Source organism: Micromys minutus (genome assembly GCF_963924665.1).
Source record: "Micromys minutus genome assembly, chromosome: 6".
In the NCBI taxonomy this organism is placed as follows: domain Eukaryota; kingdom Metazoa; phylum Chordata; class Mammalia; order Rodentia; family Muridae; genus Micromys; species Micromys minutus.
Genome location: NC_137975.1, coordinates 24,091,183 through 24,111,736, shown reverse-complemented (window position 1 = coordinate 24,111,736; position 20,554 = coordinate 24,091,183). Strand labels below are relative to the sequence as shown.

General features: G+C 45.7%; 1 protein-coding gene across 1 annotated transcript in view; it reads right to left on the bottom strand.

Moving 5' to 3' along the window:
• LEMD1 (LEM domain containing 1) overlaps positions 1-20,280 on the bottom strand; it is a gene marked incomplete at both ends in the record, with an annotated part of 28,114 nt that extends 7,834 nt beyond the window's left edge. The window contains 3 exons of the mRNA XM_080917886.1: positions 15,555-15,622; positions 19,345-19,467; positions 20,199-20,280. Of these exons, the coding sequence (XP_080774012.1) occupies positions 15,555-15,622; positions 19,345-19,467; positions 20,199-20,280 (273 nt within the window). The remainder of the gene's footprint in view (positions 1-15,554; positions 15,623-19,344; positions 19,468-20,198) is intronic.
• Between the last annotated feature and the right edge of the window lie 274 nt (positions 20,281-20,554).

Below are 20,554 nucleotides of genomic sequence, written 5' to 3'. Positions count from 1 at the left end.
TATACATACATATATGTGTGCATATATATACATGAGTGCTGGTATATCCTATTTTTTAAAATAATTTGTGTATATAATGTATGTATATAATGTACATGTACATGTATACACATACATATATGTAAGCATATATACATATATGTGTGCATATATACATACATATATGTGTGCATATATACATATATGTGTGCATATATAGATATATGTGTATATAAAATTCACACATAGAGTTCTTGTATAGTATATAAAGGGTGAATGCTTTTCCCAGTACCGAGTAGTTATCACCTGGCCACTTGACTGTGTAGCCATCAGAACCACTACTAACTACTAATAATGTTATTAAGCTGTATCTCAGGAAAAGGGTCACCAATATGTCAACACTAGAAAATCTTGTGCAAACGGCAGTGTCAGCTGCCCATACACTGGATCTCCACAGAAATAAATCTAGAAGGAAATAACAAAACAAAACCACGCCAGGTTTTGCAACCATCGGTGTCTTATTATTAGCTGTCTACACTATTAGCTGATTTATATTTCTTTCTTTTTTCTTTTGTCCTTTGAGACAGGATTGAGCCCTGGACCTCACTCTGTAGGCAAGACTGTCCTGGAGCAAAGAGATCTGCCTGCCTCTGCCTCACAATTGCTACAACTAAGGACATCACTACCACCACTCAGCTTTATGTTTCATCCTTTTTTTCTTTTTAAAGAATTACTTATTCTTACAGTATGTAAGTCTTCAGACACCCCAGAATAGGGCACCAGATCCCATTACAGATGGTTGTGAGCCACCATGTGGTTGATGGGATTTGAACTCAGGACCTTTGGAAGAGCAGCCAGTGCCCTTAACCACTGAACCATCTCTCCAGCCCAAGGCCCTGTGTGTAGCCCTGACTGTCCTGGAATTTGTTCTATGAGGCTGGCCTAGAACTCACAGATATCCACCTGCCACAGCCTCTATGCCTAGATGAAAACTGTGAGCCACCACCTTGCCGGAGAACAAACAAAAAGAGCGGTGCAGAGCAGGGGAAATGTGTGGTCTCCCCTACTTCTTCATTCCCTCCACTACAGCCCTGCAAACAAGGCAGAGAATCCTACTTATCGGGAGCCCAGTGCCGACCATGGCTGTCATGATAAATACAAGAAGTCAGACATGTGCCGATACAATAAGCCCCATGCTGTCTCTGTAACCCTAGCTATGGCAATAAACCCAGTCTCAAGAGGAGAGTCTATGTTATCCACAGATAAGGAAACAGAAGCACAGAGCTTGTCAGTGGCTTGTTCTGATGACCTAGCTGGTGAGGGGACCATGGCAGGAAGCAGCCCAAGCTGTATGGCTGAGTCCTTGCTAGGCTTCACTGTACCAGACAGGGTGACAGTGAAGCTCCGTTAGGCAGTTAGAAACAGTTTGTTCCGGACATCTATTATCTTGGGCATGCAGCATACCTCAATTCCTTTAGTCTTTCTGAGATCTCAGGAACTAATTATGGGCACTATTTTGTAGCTGAAGAAATAGAAACTCAGAAATACATTAAATGGTCTGCCCTAACACAATCAATAAAGACCTAGTTAGATTGTGAAGTTTGGTTTTGTTCTTTCTTTCTGGTTTGTTTTTGGCATAACCTGGAACATGCTGGGAGGAAACTTTCTGACTGAGCTCGGCAGCCAAGTACTGACACATCTTAAACCCAGATAATGTGGCTTCAAACTTTGAAGGTTTTTTAAGGTAAATTTGTCATTAAAAACATGTCAAAACATTTCTTAAAACTTTCCATTAACTAGTAACTTATCAAATCGTTATTTTTCCGTGGAAGCACTGTACGAAGCCATTGGTTCTTTCTGTTCCTAGGCATTTCTGGAATTTCTGAGAAATAGTTTTTTTCCTTAATATTTTTCCAGGTGGATTATTTTGTACTAATTCTGTGGAACTGTGAAGGGCAACCTGGTTCCCAGTTGAGGAGGTTAGAAACCCAGGTGACCCTGAAAGGGACGGTTGGCATTTCTCCTGACTCCTAACAAACCAGGCTGGTCACTAGCTACAATCATTAGTCACAAAAGGGCAACGCCCCAAGCTCCTACACAGGTAGAGGATGAGACCACAGGTCACACAGGCTCAAGACAGATCTCCATTATAATGAGGTACCTAAAGTCCTGGAGGCTTAGCCAATGAACTTTCCTTCCCAGACACTCCTCCCTGCAAAAGGTATTTAATCTCAGACCCACCCTGAGAAATGGGGTATGGTTTTACTCATCTTCGCCTACAGAACTGCCATTTATTCTATAGACAGCCTCTCTGCCTCTCAGGTAGAGCCACCACCAAGCCCAAGACCGCAGCCCACCACTGTCAAGCTAAAGGCTCCCCACGGAGAGACCAGCCGGAGCTCCCCCTCTTTCTCCCTCAGCCCCCGTCTAGATTTAGCACACACACGTGGGCTCGCACTTCATTCTTAGCTCTTCCTTGGCACCAGCAGCACTTAGGTGTCCAAGGCCTGGAAACCCAAAGACCCCAGCCTCCTTGCAGGCCCAGGGACCCTGAGCCAGCTCCCACTATCCATCCTCGGGAACTCAGACTGTGCTTCTCCACCCCTGGAGTGGTGTCCTGCGGCTGCCCTACAACCCAACACCCACCTCAAGAAGGTGTAGGGTAAACGCAGTCAAACTTCCCATCTTCCCAGGTCGGTCCCTGTGGCGGAGCAGACGTGGACCCTCCCTCCCCCCAATAACCCTACATAATTCTGCATTCTTAAATATATCATATTGACTCTGAAAGTGGATTGTATATAAAATACCGAGTCACGCTGTGTTATATTCTAACAAAACACTGGGCCACCATCTAGGGCCAGAATGAACAATAATCAGCCTGAAGTCTCATTAAGTCGTTTTGCGCTAAGAATCACATTTGTGGCTGAGAAATGGCTAAGAGTAGAAATTGAGAGGCCGCCAGCTGCCACTGACACAAAGCACAAGCAGGACGCTCACCACGACTGTGAGCAAGTATGTGGTTGAGAGATAAGAGAGGAAGAGAAGCAGATGGGTTTGCGGGCTATGAAGAGAAGTGGAACCGGAAAGGTGAGGGCGGTGAGAAACAACGTGGTGTGAGTAGCCTCTGCTGCCACCTGAAGCCATGGTGCTATCTGGACTGCTGCCCGGGGCCATATTGAGTCCATGGGCCTGCAGAAGCAGCTGATATCCACAGTCCATGTTCTCATCAAAGGCCATTCAGACATCCTTGGCCCCACCCTTGCCAGAGCAGTCTGGGGGAGAGCAAGCTCTGGTAGTGTGGGTGCAGGAGAACTGGCCCCGATGGCTCCAGCCCAGGAGAGTCAGTCCTACCCCTTGTCAGCAGCCACAGGCAGGAGAGCTGACCCTCTGGTGGCATTGGTCAGGAGAGCTGGCTACTACCCAGCCCCAGATACAGGGCTTTGAGTTGGTATACCCCAACATCTATCTAACCCATTTATGAACTGCTCTAGTGTGTTAAGGGGCCAGTCCTACAGAACCAAAGCTACAGGATCTCCATAACACGGCAACAAGAGGATTTCCGAGAGGAGTCTCAGTGAGGATCCAGTGTTGATGGTGTACAGAAGCCAGAGACCTCGAACCAGACCAATGACTCATTGCAATACTGCAAGTGAAGCTGTTTGGGCAGAAGTGGATGCACACTGCAGCTTCCGTGTGAGATTTAGTTGCTGCTGCTGTTCCGTTTTGTTTAGGTGAAAAGTTATAAGTGGGAAGGTCAGATATGGGAGGGAGGGCCATGGAGACAAGTGGGATTGCAGTGTATGATAAGAAATTCACAAAGAATCAATAAAAAGGCTAAAAAAAAAAAAAAAAAAAAAAAAAAAAAAAAAAAAAAAAAAAAAAAGAGGGCCAGCGTTTGGTTCCCAGCACCCGTGGGAGCCAAAGTCTCTGGACTCCAGAAATCCACATACAACCCCAACCCCGCCATCCCCTGCACATAATTAAAAATATCGATACAGTCTCTTTATGTGGTGCTAGTTCTCCTGGCACTGGCTATGTAGATCAGGCTAAGCTCAAAGTCATCTCCCTGCCTCTGCCTCCTCAGTGCCGGGATCAAAGGCGTGGGTCATCACACCTAGATTACACTTAATTTTAAAGAAGTGGTCTAACTTGACTAAAGCCATCACTGTCTACAGAGAAGCACAAGGCTGCATTCTCAAGTGCTTTTTATATCTTGGACACAAAGCCAGCCAAAATTTTGCAGACTGATACCTCCAGTTACAGACGTGAAGAAAAGAGCCGGACAAACCTCTGCCCTCTCTGCTTCCTGTCCTTCTAGGGACTTGGGAGACGCAGGATGCTCTAGGACTTGGGACACGGCAGTCTCTCCAACTGAAACATCACGCAGTCCCTGCCAGCCCCTCATTGATTAATGCTATACATGTATATGACTTATATGTAGAATTGAGCCCTTTCGTAGGTGATGTAGAAAATCTGAAGTGCTAGCCAGCTATCAGGGAGAGCAGCAATAAAAGGCTCTTCTGATTTAGAGCTCTTTAAAATTGGGTTAATCCTAGTCCTAGGAAGGCAGGGACAGGTCGATCTCTGTGAATTTGAGCCAAGCTGGTCTACGTGTGTGAGTTTCAGAAGAGCCAGAGCTGCATAGGGAGAGCCTGTCTCAAAAAACGAAACAAATGAACAAAAAACTGGGTTCATCCCAAATCCCTGATTTACGAACACAATTATAGTGAAAGTTCTCACAGTAACACCACATTTTTACTATACTGGTTTTGCTTAAATCTTCTTAAAAGCAGGTTTCATTTAGAAGATAAAGCCACGCTTGTAATGGCAGCGTTGGGGAGGTAGAAGCTAGAGGATGAGTTCAAAGCCAAGGCGAGCTACGCGTAGCAAGGCTGATGCCAGCCAAGAACAAGAGTTTGGATCTCAGAATCCGCATCATAACCAGCCAGGCTTGGTTGCACACATGACTGTAACCAAGGCAAAGACAGGACAGTTGCTGAGGCTTACTGCCCTACAGCCCAGCTCCAGGGAAAGAGCTTGCCTCAAAGAACTGAGGCAGAAAGTAACAGAGCAGGGCATCCTCCCCTCTGGGTGCGACTTGTGCACAACCCTCCACACACTACACTCACACACTCACTCAATATAAATAAACCAATAAGTAAGAATAATTTTAAAATAACTATGTAGCAAGCAACCAGATGCAGTGGTGCCTGCTTGTAATTCTAGTACTTGAGAGGTGCAGCAGGAAGGTTAACAGTTCGAGGCCAGCCTTGTGTGTAGAGCAAATTCAAAACTACCCTGGACTGGTAAGACCCTGTGTCCTCAAAACCAAAACCATATGTAGCTGGGCTTGAGGGTGCATGCCTGGAATCCCAGAACTCCAGGCAGAAGCAGGGTAAGATCAGCAAGCCAGTTTAGTCTACATATTCAGATCTCATCTTGGAAAACCAAAAGCCAGCTTTCTAACTTGGACTTGAAACAATGGTTCATGAAAAGAAGAGCCGTTCTGCCGTCAAGGAGATGATGAGAACGTTAATGGAGTGGGCTTCCAGAAGTGTGAACCCCAAGCACTGAAGAAACCCAGTCACTTTTCATGAAAGATAGAGATTCCAAATGTTACAGCCATACCGGGCTCAGTGAAAGCTGTCTGGAACAGAGAAATAATGCCCCATATCCTATCATGCCTGTGTATATTTAGAAAACAAACAACAAACGAGCAATTGTGAGGATGAGGATTCACCAAACCAGCTCTCCACTGTTTTGACCTGCTACCATAGTCAAAAATCTGTAGTCGGTATGGTTGAGAATTAACAGTGGGTGTCAAAGTTATAAACCTGTCAAGGCAATCACACTAGCAAGGGTATCTGTGGAAAACTAACATGTGTCGGGCACAGTACTAAAGACAGAAAAGGATGGAATGTTCCATAGTGGAATAGATAGATGTCTTGGTCAGGGACAGACCACAACTCCAGCTATTATACATGGAACAAGCATACTAACGTTCCTGAGGAGAAAAGACATTGGAAGGTACAGCCTAGTAAGATAGAAAACATTCTAATAGTAATTGTCCGGGGCTGGAGAGATGGTTCAGTGGTTAAGAGCACTGACTGCTCTTCCAGAGGTCCTGAGTTCAATTCCCAGCAACCACATGGTGGCTCACAACCATATGGAATGAGATCTAATGCCCTCTTCTGGTGTGCATGAAGACAGCTACAGTGTGCTCATATACATAGAATAAATAAATCTTTTTTAAAAGTAATTGCTCTATCCCAGCCAGTGAACAGAGCCTGGAAAGTCACATCTGTGTGTGGGACCTTCTACTCACACCCACATGCATGCACACATGCACACACACATGCACAGGTGTACATACACGCATGCATTCATGCACACACACACGTATGCACATGCAATGAAGGTCCTCAGTGTTGAATCTGGACTTTCACCCATATCTGGCAGACCAACCATCTCAAAGAGTCAAAGAGGTCTGCCAAGACAGGTTTGTACGAGACTGAGAGACAGTCAGTAGGTGCTGAGCAGGAGAACTGAGAGCTCCTGGCCTCGGCTACAGAACCTGGCAAACAGTGCTTACATAGCCACCAGCACCAGGTGACAGCACCAGTACAGACACCACAGTGATCTCACCAGGGGTTTGAAGTAGCCATCATAATGGGCTTCACTGAACATGCCCGAGCCACACAGAAAGACTCTACAGAGAAACAAAACACAGCGAGGGGAAGCAGCCAGGTGCGGACTCTAGAAATTAATTTTAAAAAAAAAAAAAAAGCCAAACCGTATGAATCAATGAATTCTAATCAGAGAAAGAGGAAACCACCCAGTAACAGAAAGAACCGACCAAGAAACATTAGCTGGGTCTCAGAGTCACAGGGAGCCTTAGGCAAATATCTCACACCCATCCCATCAGAATCCCTGAAAGAGAAGGATGGAGTGAGCTTGGAAGGAGTGTTTAAAGAAATAATGGATGAAAATAACCAAACTTGATTAAGAGACATCTTGATTTAAGAGGCTGAGGGAGGGCTGGAGAGATGGCTCAGTGGTTAAGGGCACTGACTGCTCTTCCAGAGGTCCTGAGTTCAATTCCCAGCAACCACATGGTGGCTTACAACCATCTGTAATGGGATCTAATATCCTCTTTTGGTATGTCTGAAGACAACTACAGTCTACTTATACATAATAAAGAAATAAATCTTTAAAAAAATGAGGCTGAGGGAGTCAGAGAGAGGAGGTGCCTGAAGAAATCCAGGCACAAACTATGATTTCTGCACCAAAGGGCATTATGGAGAAGGCAAGGTGGCAGGTTTCAGAGTGAGAAAGAATTCTCAAGTCATCCTCTGACAAAGACTCAATATGTAAAGACCTTTGACATCCCAACAACGTAAGAATAAAATCCCCTTTTAAAGATAAGTGGAGGATTTGGAAAGACTTCCTTTGGAAGAAAGAAAACATTCAGTATCTGGGAGATACTGTAACAGACAAGGAGCCCATGAAGATACCTTCAGTACCACTCATCAGGAGGGAAACCCAAATCAAAGGTTCATCATTAGGCATACTTAGCATACACAAAGTTGGGCTCAATTCAGAACTAGGCATGGCCGCACACATCTGTGATCCCAGCACTCAGGGATAGAGATGGTCATCCTCACCTATATAACAGGCCAGTCTCAGCTGCCCGAGACTGTCTTTACAAACTAGCAAGCAAACAGATAACAAGACAAGAAGTGAAGACGGATGAGGTGTGTTGGCACACACCTGCAATACCAGCACTTGAGAGGCTGAGGCGGGAAGCGTTCTTGAGTTTGAGGTCAGCCCGGCCTACAGTATGAGACCCTCTCTCTAAAAACAAAACAAAACGAACCAGAAACCACAAGGACATTCAAAGAGGAAGAGGAGAGAAGGTAGAAAGAAAAGAGGTGGACATTATCAGCACATACCATACACCGGTGTGGAAATACCACAATAGACCCCAGGAAACCGAACAATTAATATCATTGGCAATTATAAGATAATTATAATTTGAACAGCCGAGAGGAAAACAACAACAGGTGTTGGCAAAGAAGCAGGGCTATCGGTGGTTCCCACGTTACTGGTGGGAATGTGCTCTAGGGCAGCAGCTCAAGAAAGGAGCTTGGTAACTTCCCTGAGAGAGTTAAACACACAGCTACCCTGTGGCCTTTCCTGTCCTCAGCCAGGTCCCAGTGCACTGCAGTCAGGCACCCAAACGAATGCTTGAGCAAGGACCTTCACAGCAGCACAATTTGCAATACCCCAACATCAAGACACCTAAATGTCCCGAGGGGGCATTGAATAACAAAGTGTTGCTTATACTTGTAACAGAATATTCCAAGCAAGGAGGTACTGAAGAAAATGTATGTAACCATTTGGACGGATCTCAGAAACCTTGTATAAGGTTAAAAAAAAAAAATCACACACTGAAGGGTTCAATTTGCTTGAAATATCCAGAAGAGGTAAAGCCAGGAAAACTAAAGGCGGGTGTGTGTCAGCACAGGCAGGAAAAAGGAGAATGGGGGGGGGGGAGGTCAGGCTGCATTACAAACCAGCCTTAGGTGTTTTAAGTATGAAGACTGCTTTTTTCTACTGTAACCACAGTACTGCGTGGGAGTGGGGCGGGGGTGTGTTTTAGATCAAGGTATTGGTCCCACATTCTGAACGCACTAACCGCCTACGAACTGTGTGTGTAAAGCCTCTGGTTTTGTGTTTGTTGGAGTTTCATCACAATACATCTTATCCACAAGGATACGGCAGAGAAAGAATGAAAATGACATGAGCTTTTGAAACCTCAAAGCCTATCTCCAGTGACACACTGTCCCCAACAAGGCTATATCTCCGGAGCCTTCCCAAACAGTTTCACCCACTGAGAGACCGTGAGTTCAAATATTTAACCCTATGGGGAACCTCATTCAAGCCACCACACTGGGCAAAGTTTCAGCCATACAAGCACGAGGAACCACATTTAGATCCCTGGCACCCTCATAAATGCCAGGTACAATGGCTGTCTGTAATGTCAGCACTGAGGGGAAAGAGGTGGGCAGATCCCTGGAGTTCCTAGGATCTGTAGTCAAATGATGAGCTCCTGGCTCAGAGAGACCTTGCCTCAAAAAATTAAGGCCCAGAGCAATTGGGGAAACACCCAACAACATCAACTTTTGGCTGGTCTGCTTCTCTCTCTCTCTCTCTCTTTCTCTATCACACACACACACACACACACACACACACACACACACCAAAAATAAACAAAAAACTATGGGTAAGTCTGGATTAGTTCCATATAAGCATTCTTTCTAGAAGCTATTATAAACTTTGAAAGTAAGTTAGAAAACAAAAACATTTTTAAAAGGCAAGAAAAGAAAAACCTAAGCAAAGAGAGAATATTGTACATCTATCACTAAGAAACCACAGATAGCCGCAATATCCAAGTCACACCTATAAACCAATAAGGTAAACAATCAACTAAAAAGGGCAAAAGACATGAATGGGCATTTCATAAATGTGAAAGTACAAATGAAAAATTAATATGAGAAAATCTGTGTGTGTGTGTGTGTGTGTGTGTGTGTCTGTCTGTGTGTTTGTGTGCGCAGGCACACATGCAGCTTTAATCCCAAAATTCTTGAAACCAGAATTCTCTGTGAGTTCAAGGCCAGCCTGGTCTACAGAGCCAGTTTCAGCAAGGGGGCTACACAGAGAAACCCTGTCTTGAAAAACTAAAAGTTAAGTTAAATCTAGCAATGCCAAGTTTTGTTGTTGGATTATTTTGAAACAACGTCTCACTATATAACCCTGGCTTTATAGACCGAGATTGAAGGCATGTGTCACCACACCCAACTTTTTTACTCTCCACTTAGGCAAATTCCATACATTCATTTGCATATTTAGATTTAGATGTGTTGACCTGTGTTCCATAGCCTTGATGTGCAACTGAACCAGTCCACCAAAGGAATCAATAGTCCTAAAGAGGCCTTTGCTGCACAAATTCTTCTGCAGTACCTAAAACAGACACCAGGAGGAGCAATTTCATCACTAAGACAACCTTTCCTCTCCTTTGGTCACTTAATAGAACTGGATGAATATTGGAAATAGAAATTCTATTTCTAGTTTTTCTTCCGGCTTTCTATGTGTTGTTGGGCACATCACCTCCTTCCTGTACATTTTCTCATCTATAAGAAGAGCCAAGAAGCTTTTTCAGGGAGAAAATGCCATGATCAATAATTATCTCCAATAAATCATGCCTAGGTTCATGAGTTATGGTGAATGGTATCTCTTGCCCATGACGCTGTCCTGTGACTGCCCTAAGGAGAGGACAGCAGGAAATTCCTTCCAATAAAATGAAGATAGATGTATGTTCTCAGGAAGGAAATGATAGTAAAGTCAATCGCTAATTAAGAAAATGCCCCACAGGCTTAACTATCAGCTTGATCTTACGGATTCCAGTTCCCAATTGAGGTTCCCTCTTCTCAGATGACTTTAGCTTGTGTCAAGTTGACAGAAAACTATTCCTGAGGTCTGTGAGTCATTCTCACAAATGATCAGGTCTAATAAAGGGTTCATAGAAACCGAGATAGCTGGTCCATCAGAAGCGTGGTAGAGCCAAGGATTGGGCTCGGTACCTACAACCAAAGCAGTTTGGGAGTCCGAACTCTCACCCTATGGTGAGATGCTAGCTGCAGGAAGCTGTCAAAATTGAATTGAATTGTTCATTTCCTCTTGAAAAATTAGAATATAGATTTATCTCCCTTACACACACACACACACACACACACACACACACACACACAGAGAGAGAGAGAGAGAGAGAGAGAGAGAGAGAGAGAGAGAGAGACATGTTTGGTATCAAGAATAGTTTGTAATTGAAGTAGAGCATAGCATACTAACCCAACGGAAGGGAGGCACTAATCTTTAGAACTGGCCAGGGCATGAGGCATAGGAAGACACTGAGGCATTGCTAAGCCAGGATGAAGGACACTGAAGAGCCCAGCGTACCAGACATGACGGATGTTTCTGGAATGGTGGTAGACCAGGAAGCAAAAGGATGCTGTTGAGACAGTATTTGAATCTGGTGGGGGTCTGTGCATTAGAGGTACAGTTGGCTCCTGGTGGACCTCTGGAGCACGGCAGCAGGATGCTTGCCTGAGGGCTGGAGGCTCCTTGTGGTTTGCTCTGAAGAGGGTTCAGAGACACAACCCATGGATCAGCAAAAATGATACACACGGTAACAACCGCGTCTGCTAAAAGGGTACAGAATTCTTTATACTACACTTGGCACTACATTCCCGTAAAATGAGTGCAAAGTAACTTCATTTTTTAAATGTTTAAGGACATGGAAAAGGACATAGAAGGTTTCAGAGGAATCCTCAATACAGAGGTGGGGGTGGGGCATGGGGGTTCTGGGGACAGGGGAGCACTTAAGCGTTTCTGGATGTTTTATTTTTTGAGTCAGAGTTCTCCTTATGTAGCTCAAGCTAGCCTGAAACTTGGAGCGCTTCTGTCTTAGGTGCTAGGTTTACAGGTGCCACCATGCCTTGCTTAATATACAAGGAGCGCTTTTGAAAGTTTGGCATGCCTCAGTCACACGTGGAAAACAGTCTTTAATTATGCCTGCATATTTACTTTTAGAAATATACCTCTGGGCACTCTGGTAAGTCATATTCCGCATCATTCGGAGCTCAGTGCTGAAGATCTCATTTCCATTTCCTTATTTTTTCCCACTAACTGCATTATTGTGTATTGCAGATAATTAAATAGTGTGCTTTTTATAGAGCAGCCCTGCTAACGAAAACAATAGCTCTTATTTGCAGCTAAGTATCTTTTATTAGATGGCATAACTACCAAGTTCTGAGCTACATCCCCAGTCTGATTTATGCGCTTGAATTCAAGCTCCACGACTCACTACAAGGCGGAGACCATTATCAACCTACTTTCGGATGGTAAGCTCACAGTGAGGCTGAGGACTTAACCAAGTGAGTGGCAGAGCTGGGATTGAGGCCAGGGAGCCCGCATTTTTGAGATGCCCTTTTGTGTTTAGAGCACATTTTAAAGTTTTTTCCCCCACAGTTGAGCTGGTGATATATGCACCTTGTAATCCCAGCACTCAGGATGCAGAGGCCAGTGGATCTCTGGGAGTTCAACACCAGCCTAATCCATGTAGCTAATTCCAGACCCACCAGGATTTCTTCAGGGTGGAAACTATGCCTCACTCTGTACCCTCAAGCAGGTTTAAGACAGTGTCCAGTACTCAGAAGTGACACTTCCTCATAGGTTGAGCCTGGTTGGAAGGGTTGTCTGATCATATTCTGAATGGTTATCCACCTAAGCACTGTCTCTCCAAGTTGTAAGGTCTAAGAGGCAAAGTATCTAGTGAGACCTAAGGAGCTGTCTGTTCTTGCTCTTCTCTGGTCCCACACCCATGAGCTCTCCAGCTGCCCTGTGGCTTTTGCCTATGGCCTCACTCTCAAAGTGAGGTGTGCACACACAAATCCTTCAGCCCTTGGGAACTGGCCCTAGACCCAGATGGTCATGTATCCTCTCCTGACCTAGACAGTCTTGCCTTACCATTGTTGTCCCAGTCTCCCTCACTAGTAACCCCCTTTTATTCTTCATCCATGTTTGGGTGATAAATCCCACTTTACATGAGCCGCCAGTGGAGGCTGTTACCTCTCAGTGGACTGTAAACCCTTCTGAAGGAGGAGTCAGGGAACCTGAGTTATAACTGCAGACCTAGCTCTCACCTCAACAGTAGAAAGACGAGCCAAGCTGTTTCCAGTTCCTGTCAGAAGAATAGCACTACTACAGAACGTGTGCACAGGGAGCAGGCTACCACGTGCTCTTTGCTAGGCACGTGCTTGCTTCTGAGCTGCACCCCAGCCCCGACCTGGCTGTTTTGAGTAGTCTAATGACTGAATCAGCAGGCTACGTAAACGGCTTGACAAGACACATGTTCACTGTGTAAATACACACACTAAGCGGGGTGTGCAATGGCCACAGTCCAGATCTCAGGAAAGCTGTGCTTCACTACGGACTCTCTAAAATGGAAGAAGAGTATCTGTGAACAAACATGGACTCTCCCCTCCTAGACACCGACAAAATTATTTGGTGCGGACCACTGCTCCAAATACTGGTCTAAATACAAGTGCCTAATAAGCACACCTTCTACCATCTTTACACGGAAACCCTAAATGCTTGTTTACATTCACGTCCAGATTTAAAGTGGAGCAGATGTTGTGCAGCCCTTTGAAGAATCCAAGTGGCTTATATAAAGTCTTCACATTAAAGGGCTCTGTGCCATCACATACTTCCTATTTAATTCTCTCCCCAGTTGAAAATATCAGTGCAGCTTTGTCTCGGGTTTATGTAAAGCAAAGACTGCAGGCCGCTGTTTCCAAGCTTAGGTGTTTTGAGTATGCAGGTTGCTTTTTCTTCTGTAACTATCTTTGTAAGATCTAGACAAAAGGGTTTTCTAAGGGACTGGGGTTTAGTGAATAGAAAGGATTCCTTTAGTGAGCCATTTAGTAGACTTTTATTTTCAATCTTTTTAGAAAATGCCTTGCTTGCTCAGAATCACTTTATCGGATGCGAGCTGGTTTTGAATGGGAGTCTGCTATCACCGTGTTTACCCGGGGTTTCTTTTCATTTAAGTTCTTCGGGCCGTTTAAATACTAGAATCCGATTGCAACTAACCTATTTGCTGGTAAAGCGGTGTGTGATAGGCTTAGTGGAATACATTTTAGGCTCCCATCAGGAGCAGGACCCTGTGATGGTTTAACTAATGAACAAGGTAAAGTGTCACTTCAAAGGGATTCAGATGAGTGGCCTTTTGAAGCATTTCTTACAAAAATCACAGAACTTTAACAGTGGGAGGACAAGAGAGCCGGGGTGAGAAGAATGAAGAGAATTCAGACTCAAAGCAGCTGGCGCAGAGGCTCAGGAGACACAGGAGGAAATACCAGGGGTGTCCACTGGGTGAGGAGGAAGGAAAAGTCACAGGAAGTACACAGGAAGTGTCTCCGGAGGGTGGAGCAACTGAATGGGGGAGAGGGAGGGACTGGCTGAGCCTCTGCTGATAGATGATCTACGCTAGGACTGGGAAAAGTCTGCGGCAAAAACCAATTTGGAAGATTTTTGCAATTGCTAAAAACAAAAAAACAAACAAACCGATAACAATGCTGGTTGGAGCGGGATACCCTGGGAGCAGAAGAGAGGTTTCTACTGGGTAGAGGCTGGAGATGGGCCCCAGGCTTGCATATGCTAGTCAGGTGTTTGCCCTCTGGTTTGGGGTTGGTTGGCTGGTTTTGTAAGGTAGGGTCTTGTTGCGTAGCCCAGGCTAGTATAGCGCTCACCATTCTCCTAGCACTGCCTGGAATACATTTAAAAAAAAACAAGACAAAACATGATTTTAATCTCAAGAATGCAGAAACCTCTATGTACACGTTGCTATGAGAAATGGATATTTCACAAAGGATCGTAGGCAGCGATGTACGGCCGGATGGGCATGGGGGTGTTTGCTCCTGATACCTGTGCTATACACAGGAGCAGGGGGACAGCCATGTAGAAAGGTGTAAACACATCCCTCCAATCTACAAAGTATTCATGACTGTGAGGGGTCATTTGCTGAGTGGATGCAGCAGCAGTGAGTGAAGTTTAGAGACTGCAAAGGAATAAATCAACCTGACACAGGCCTGTGCCTGAGGAGGGTCTGGGAGGAGTTAGCACAGGAGGAGGTTACAAGGGGAAGCCACATTAAAAAAAACTGAAGATGGCTAAAGAGATGGCTAGAAATCTCAAGCATAAAGACATTTATTTAGGGAGCAGTCAAGAAGCAACCCCTTGGAGTGGGGAAGCTAAGAAGCCAAAAGGCAGAGGCACAGGGAGATGCCTCAAAATAGTAAGGGGCAGAGGCCAGAAAAAGAAGCCAGGAGAGTCCAGTGTGAGAATGCCACTGTACTAATTCCTTGCTCAATGCCAGATAGCATGGGCCTGCCTTTGACTGACAACAGGCAGAGCCTGTTAGATTCTGCTACACATGCTAACTGGTTTCCCCAAAGCATGCCACAAACAAGCAGTGGCCAGAGACCCTAACCCAGCCAGGCCTGTCCCGAGGGAGCCCCCTCACATGCTTGGCCTCCAGTCTCACTGTGGTCAGTCTGAGTGGAAGCCATGTCTCAATGTCTGCCTGGCAAAGGGAAGAGATTAGAGATGCACACATTTATCCCGTGTTCCTAGCGGGCTTAGAACGGAGTTCAGTATGCGAAGGTTGGGAAGATGGTGCAGGATCGGGTGAAGATGGAAGGACCATAGTAACGCTTTCACTATGGGGCAAAAGGGACATCGATATGCTGGGTCCTGTCTAGAACACACACACACACACACACACACACACACACAAATTTTAAAAGGTGGATTTTTTTTTTCATTAAAAGATCATGTCTAGACTAGGACTTCATGACCCAAACAGAATGTAGTGAGTTTTCTTTATATGTCCGAAAGTGCTAATTTTTATTTTGAATGTACATGTAGAAGTATTCGTGCATTAGAATTAGTCATACCTTTTTGCCTTCTTTGTCTTTGTTTAAGAATTTGACATTTCCTTTCAAAATGATATTTAAAGCTGGATCTGGGAAGACAAAAGGAAAATGGGCCATGAGAATAGACGAGGCAGTGGAAGAAATAAACACCAAGTGGTTTTTCTCAGCCACAGGGTGCTTTCACTAGGGGGAGAAAATTCACAGTGCCCTTTATAGAGCAAAGCACCTTCCTCTGGGGCTGCGGGAGCACAGTAAGACACACTCAGGCCTCCCGTGGGGACATGGCTGGATGGCTGGCATGTTTGCACGCCTCGGAGAGACATAAGCTAGCAGGCTCTCTGAGAGCCGTTGTTCTCAGTTTAGCATTGTCCCTGAAAGCCAGCTGTGAGCTCTGTGTGTCTTCAAATGCCAGGATAGGAAGGACTTTCTGTCTCCTATCTAGAACAGCACCCTAAAGAGAGGGAAACCAGGGGCTTTCTGATTGGCAGGAAGGCCAGCAGCAGAAAGCAGCCCATAGTCACACTGGTAGTTGGGGAGGTGGGGGACTCTGTGCTGGGATGTAGGGGGGACTCTGTGCTAGGATGTAGGGAGGACTCAGTGCTGAGATGTAGGGAGGACTCTGTGCTGGGATGTAGGGAGGACTCAGTGCTGGGATGTAGGGAGGACTCAGTGCTAGGATGTAGGGAGGACTCTGCTGGTGTGCATTCAGCCTAGATGTTCATGAAGGCATTTTACTTTGCTTTTGATGCTTTGAAGCAAGAGTTCACTACATGTTTAGGCTCCACCTCCCAGCTAAGTCCCTCCTGTCTCAGCCTCCCCAGGGATGGGATTGTAGATACACTCCACTGTAGGGACGGTTCTAAGTGCTATTGTTCTGTTCCCCAATTGGTTCTTGATCTGTCAGTAAAGAAAGCCATGGGCCAATTGCTGGGTGAAAGGTCCAGGTGGGACTTCCGGGTCCCCGGAGACAAGCAGGGAGCTGCAAGGAGGAGATGGGCTTCATCATGCTTGGAGAAGGCTTGAAGAGCTGCGTGAGATCTCAAAATAGAGTGGCCACACAGGCAGCTCCTACAGGTAGGCGGCCAGGGGCATTTAGAAGGGGCTAGATGGACTAAACACTGAAGCTTAGGGCAGGTAGGAGATACAGAGATGAGAAATTGATTTTCCAGGCCAGAGATAGTAGCACCCAGGAACTGTGCCAAGAAGGCAAGTTGAAAACGAGCAACTGTTTGTGTGTGTGTGTGTGTGTGTGTGTGTGTGTGTGTGTGTGTGTGTGTGTGTTTTATCCATGGATTCAAGGGAAGCTGGGTAGGGGCTGGTAACTCGGCCCAATCCCAGAGCTCAGGCAGGGTAGTGAAGAGCCACATGCCATACTTTACCACAGCAGGCTATCTGCTATCTGAGAGATTTGAGAAGAGGTTGCTGAACAGGTGTGGTGGCACACACCCCATAATTTTATCACTAGTAAGGCTGAGACAGGAGGATCACTGCAAGTCCAAGACCACCCTGTTCTATGTATTGAATTTCAGACCTGTTATAGCTACACCATTTAAAAAAAAACCTATCTCAAACCCTCCTCCTCAAAAAAAAAAAGGGGGGGTGTCAAACAATTAAATTGAAGCCTCCACTGCCCAGAACAGTAACTGAAAATGAGAAAAATCTAATCACTGGTTGTTTGTGAGACCTGAGGAGCTAGCTGTCTGTCCTTGCTCTCCTCTGGTCCCACCCCTCGTCCCAGCAGGTGGTCTTGTAACCTGCTGGATCCAGGTTGGCTCTTCATAGGCTGTCCCCCGCACTGGAGTGGAGTGAAATGGAATGGTTTAACTCTCCATTTGTATATACTGGCTATCCCAAGGTTGCCTGTGTACCGGCCAGTGGGGTCTGTTCCTAAACCCTGCTGTCCTTTCCAAAAGAGCTCACTGTACCAGTTGGGGAAATCGCTGTGTCCATTCATTATCAAGATTTTTTTCCCCAGACCATTTGGACTGTTTAATTGAACTGTTGATAAGTATGGGAAATTGTCCATTTGTATAGATTCCCACATGGTCCAAAATATGATGTTCATCAAGTACAGTCTATGAGACAGGAAGCACAAGTTTAAGAGGCAGTTGGTCCTAAATTCAGGTTTTAGTTTTGTCATTGTGTGTGTGTGTGTGTGCGTGTGTTCAAGTGTGCCTGTGTGCCCAGGTGGTCCTCACAGCCTTGTGCACACTAGTCAAGTGCCCTACACCTTCAGCCCTGCCTGTTCTGCTCTTTACCCTCAAACATACATTGAATTCCTGCTCTGTGATGCTGAACAGAGAGTGATGTTGAAGATGGTTGTTCTGGCTCATTGTGACACATTCAATTTATGCTCATCTTCTAGAGCCACGCCCCAGTGATGTGATTTGGGACTGGTCACTCTTGTTCTCTGACTTCAGCTAAGTGTTGTGAGGGTTAAAGAGCTTAGTTCCCATCCCGTCCAGAAGACATGGGTGACCCACATTAGGTGTTGTTTCCCTGGGCTACCAGGGGACTCCCAGGATGTGTTCGTGGGATATATTGTGGGGTTCTCCAAGGCCATCCTCAAAGAGCTCTGGGAACAGAGACAACTACAGGTGTATGATTTATGCTGCTTTATGTAGTGTGCTTGCTGGGGCCAAGGGCACTGTAAGCAAAGTCAAAAGGTATCCCGGGGCCATTGCTTCCCACCCACCCACCCACTCTCTAAAGCTGTGATCAACAGTTTGTGTGTGAGAAGTTCTGAGAAGTACAAGTCAGTTCATGTAGGGAGCCGTATAGGATTTGGGCCTGGCCGTTTTTGTGACTGTATAGCTCAGAGTGGCTACGTGACTCTGGGCTGTATAGCCACAGATACTCAGCTCTACGATGACTGCCATAAAGTCATGAGGTTGTTTGACAAAAGCCTCTCCTGATATGTTGGCGGCACAGGAAGACTCCGAAAACAACCACGGAATGTCTCCCTCCCCTCGATCACAAACTGCTCTAGCCTGAGCAAGCACCAGATATCCCCGCTAGATGATCTCATCACCCCATTCCCCCTACGTGGGAACATGGACTTTTCCCTGGGCCCTGGTATCTACACAAGAATTGATTATACTCCAGAGTTCCCCAGTCCCAGGACCTTGGTGCCTACACAAGATAAGTTACAATTCCGCTAATGACTGTGAATTCCAGGGCTCCACAATCAGTGGTACCCAGATGTCCAGAGAAGGCAGTTAAGCCCTAAATCTCCTAGCTAACAACTGACAAGATACCTCAGTCTGTGTGCTCACCCCGCATTCCATCCCCTTGTATAAAAGAAAGAACCTGTGTCAATTAAATGAGACCTCACAACAGAACCTTGCTTGGTCTCCTTTCTCTCTCCACCCCCTTGACCCTCAGGTAGCGCCTCTTCAGGACCCTGAATAACTGGACCTGCTGGACAGGTCAAGTTCATCCTCCTTTCTGGGCATAAAACCACCTAATCCAAAGAAAATCTTAGAAAAACCGTATCCCTTTGAGACAAAGCATAGCTTGGGACCTCACGGAAAGTTGGAACCTTGGATCTAGGAGCTAATTCTTAAGGACTCCACATACATAATCTTACTCTGGTTTAGGTAAAGGATGTGCACGCTGGCCGGTCCTTCCCCCAATATCCTGTCCAGCCAAGTCTTCAGTGTACAGATTGTTTTGCAGCATAGGGGTGCTTGTTTTGTAGGCTCTGTGTGCAAAGGCCACATGGCTCTTTCACAGGTCAGCATGCACATCATTTACAGCGCATGAGTCATGCCGGCCAGGGCATTAATAAACGTGAAGCCGCCATCTGTACCTTCACTTTCATCACTGTCCTCAGAGCCACGCAGCCTTCTGGGTTTCTTCATGACAGGCAGTTCACAGGGAGGCGAGGCCAGCAATTGTACTAGCTTTTTCTCATACATTTTTCTGGTGGAAGCTGAGAAACAACATGGAGAATTAAATGGTTCTATGCTGTATTCACAGGGTTCAAGCTATTCTCTAGCCCAGACCTCTCTTCTAGGACCTTACATTATTGGCTAAGTAGGGCTCTTAACAATGAGACGGGCCCCACAGACACTCACGTGAGTCTTACCATTATACAAACAGGCAACATCTACAGATTATCAACAACCAGGTACTGAATCCCCCTGAGAGCAACTAGGACAAAGCTGTCTATGAGGAACAGACATGATGAAAATAGGTAGAACATATAGAAACCCAAGAGGGTTGATATGATAAAGAATTGGACTTTTAGCACTGAGCAATAAAAGATAAAAAAACAGGACTGGAGAGATGCCTCAAAGGTTAAGAGCACTGACTGCTCTTTCAGAGGTCCAGAGTTCAAATCCCAGCAACCACATGGTGGCTCACAACCATCTGTAATGGGATCTGATGTTCTCTTCTGGTGTGTCAGAGACAGCTACAGTGCACTTATATACTAAGTAAATCTTTAAAAAAGTAAAAATAAAACCAGCCCCTCCCCCTCCCCGGCTTTGTATTTCCTGTCTGTAAGGACCTAGACTGTTATCTCTCCCCTCCATATGGCTATTTTCCTCTTTATTTTCAGTGGCTTTTACTGCATATGTTTCTTCTACTTTTCTGCTTTAAATTTGGAAGTAGTTTGTAAGCAGCCAATGATCCCCGTCCCAATATTAACTGCGGACATACGTAGTATTGGGCCAGGTGTAAACCCAAGCTTCTTAAGGCGCTTGTGCAATTCATAGTCGCTCAGACACCTCACGTCCACCATGGTGATCGAAACGTGGCCTCTTCTCTGACAGTGGATTCCTTGAAGCAGGAAAATATCAAACCCACTAAGATAATCTCACAAATCTCACAGCTGTAGCCCCCTGCCGGCCCACAAGGCTTAGGCACTCATGGCCCCCTTTGCTGTCTGCCAGAGTCTCCTGCGGGGACTGGGAGCCTTGGTGAACAACTTGGCAGGCTTTCACTCTGTCCCACGTTCTCGAGGATCAGTGATTTCTAACTTTTCTGCTCAATTAAGGTAAGGAAACGTACCCGGA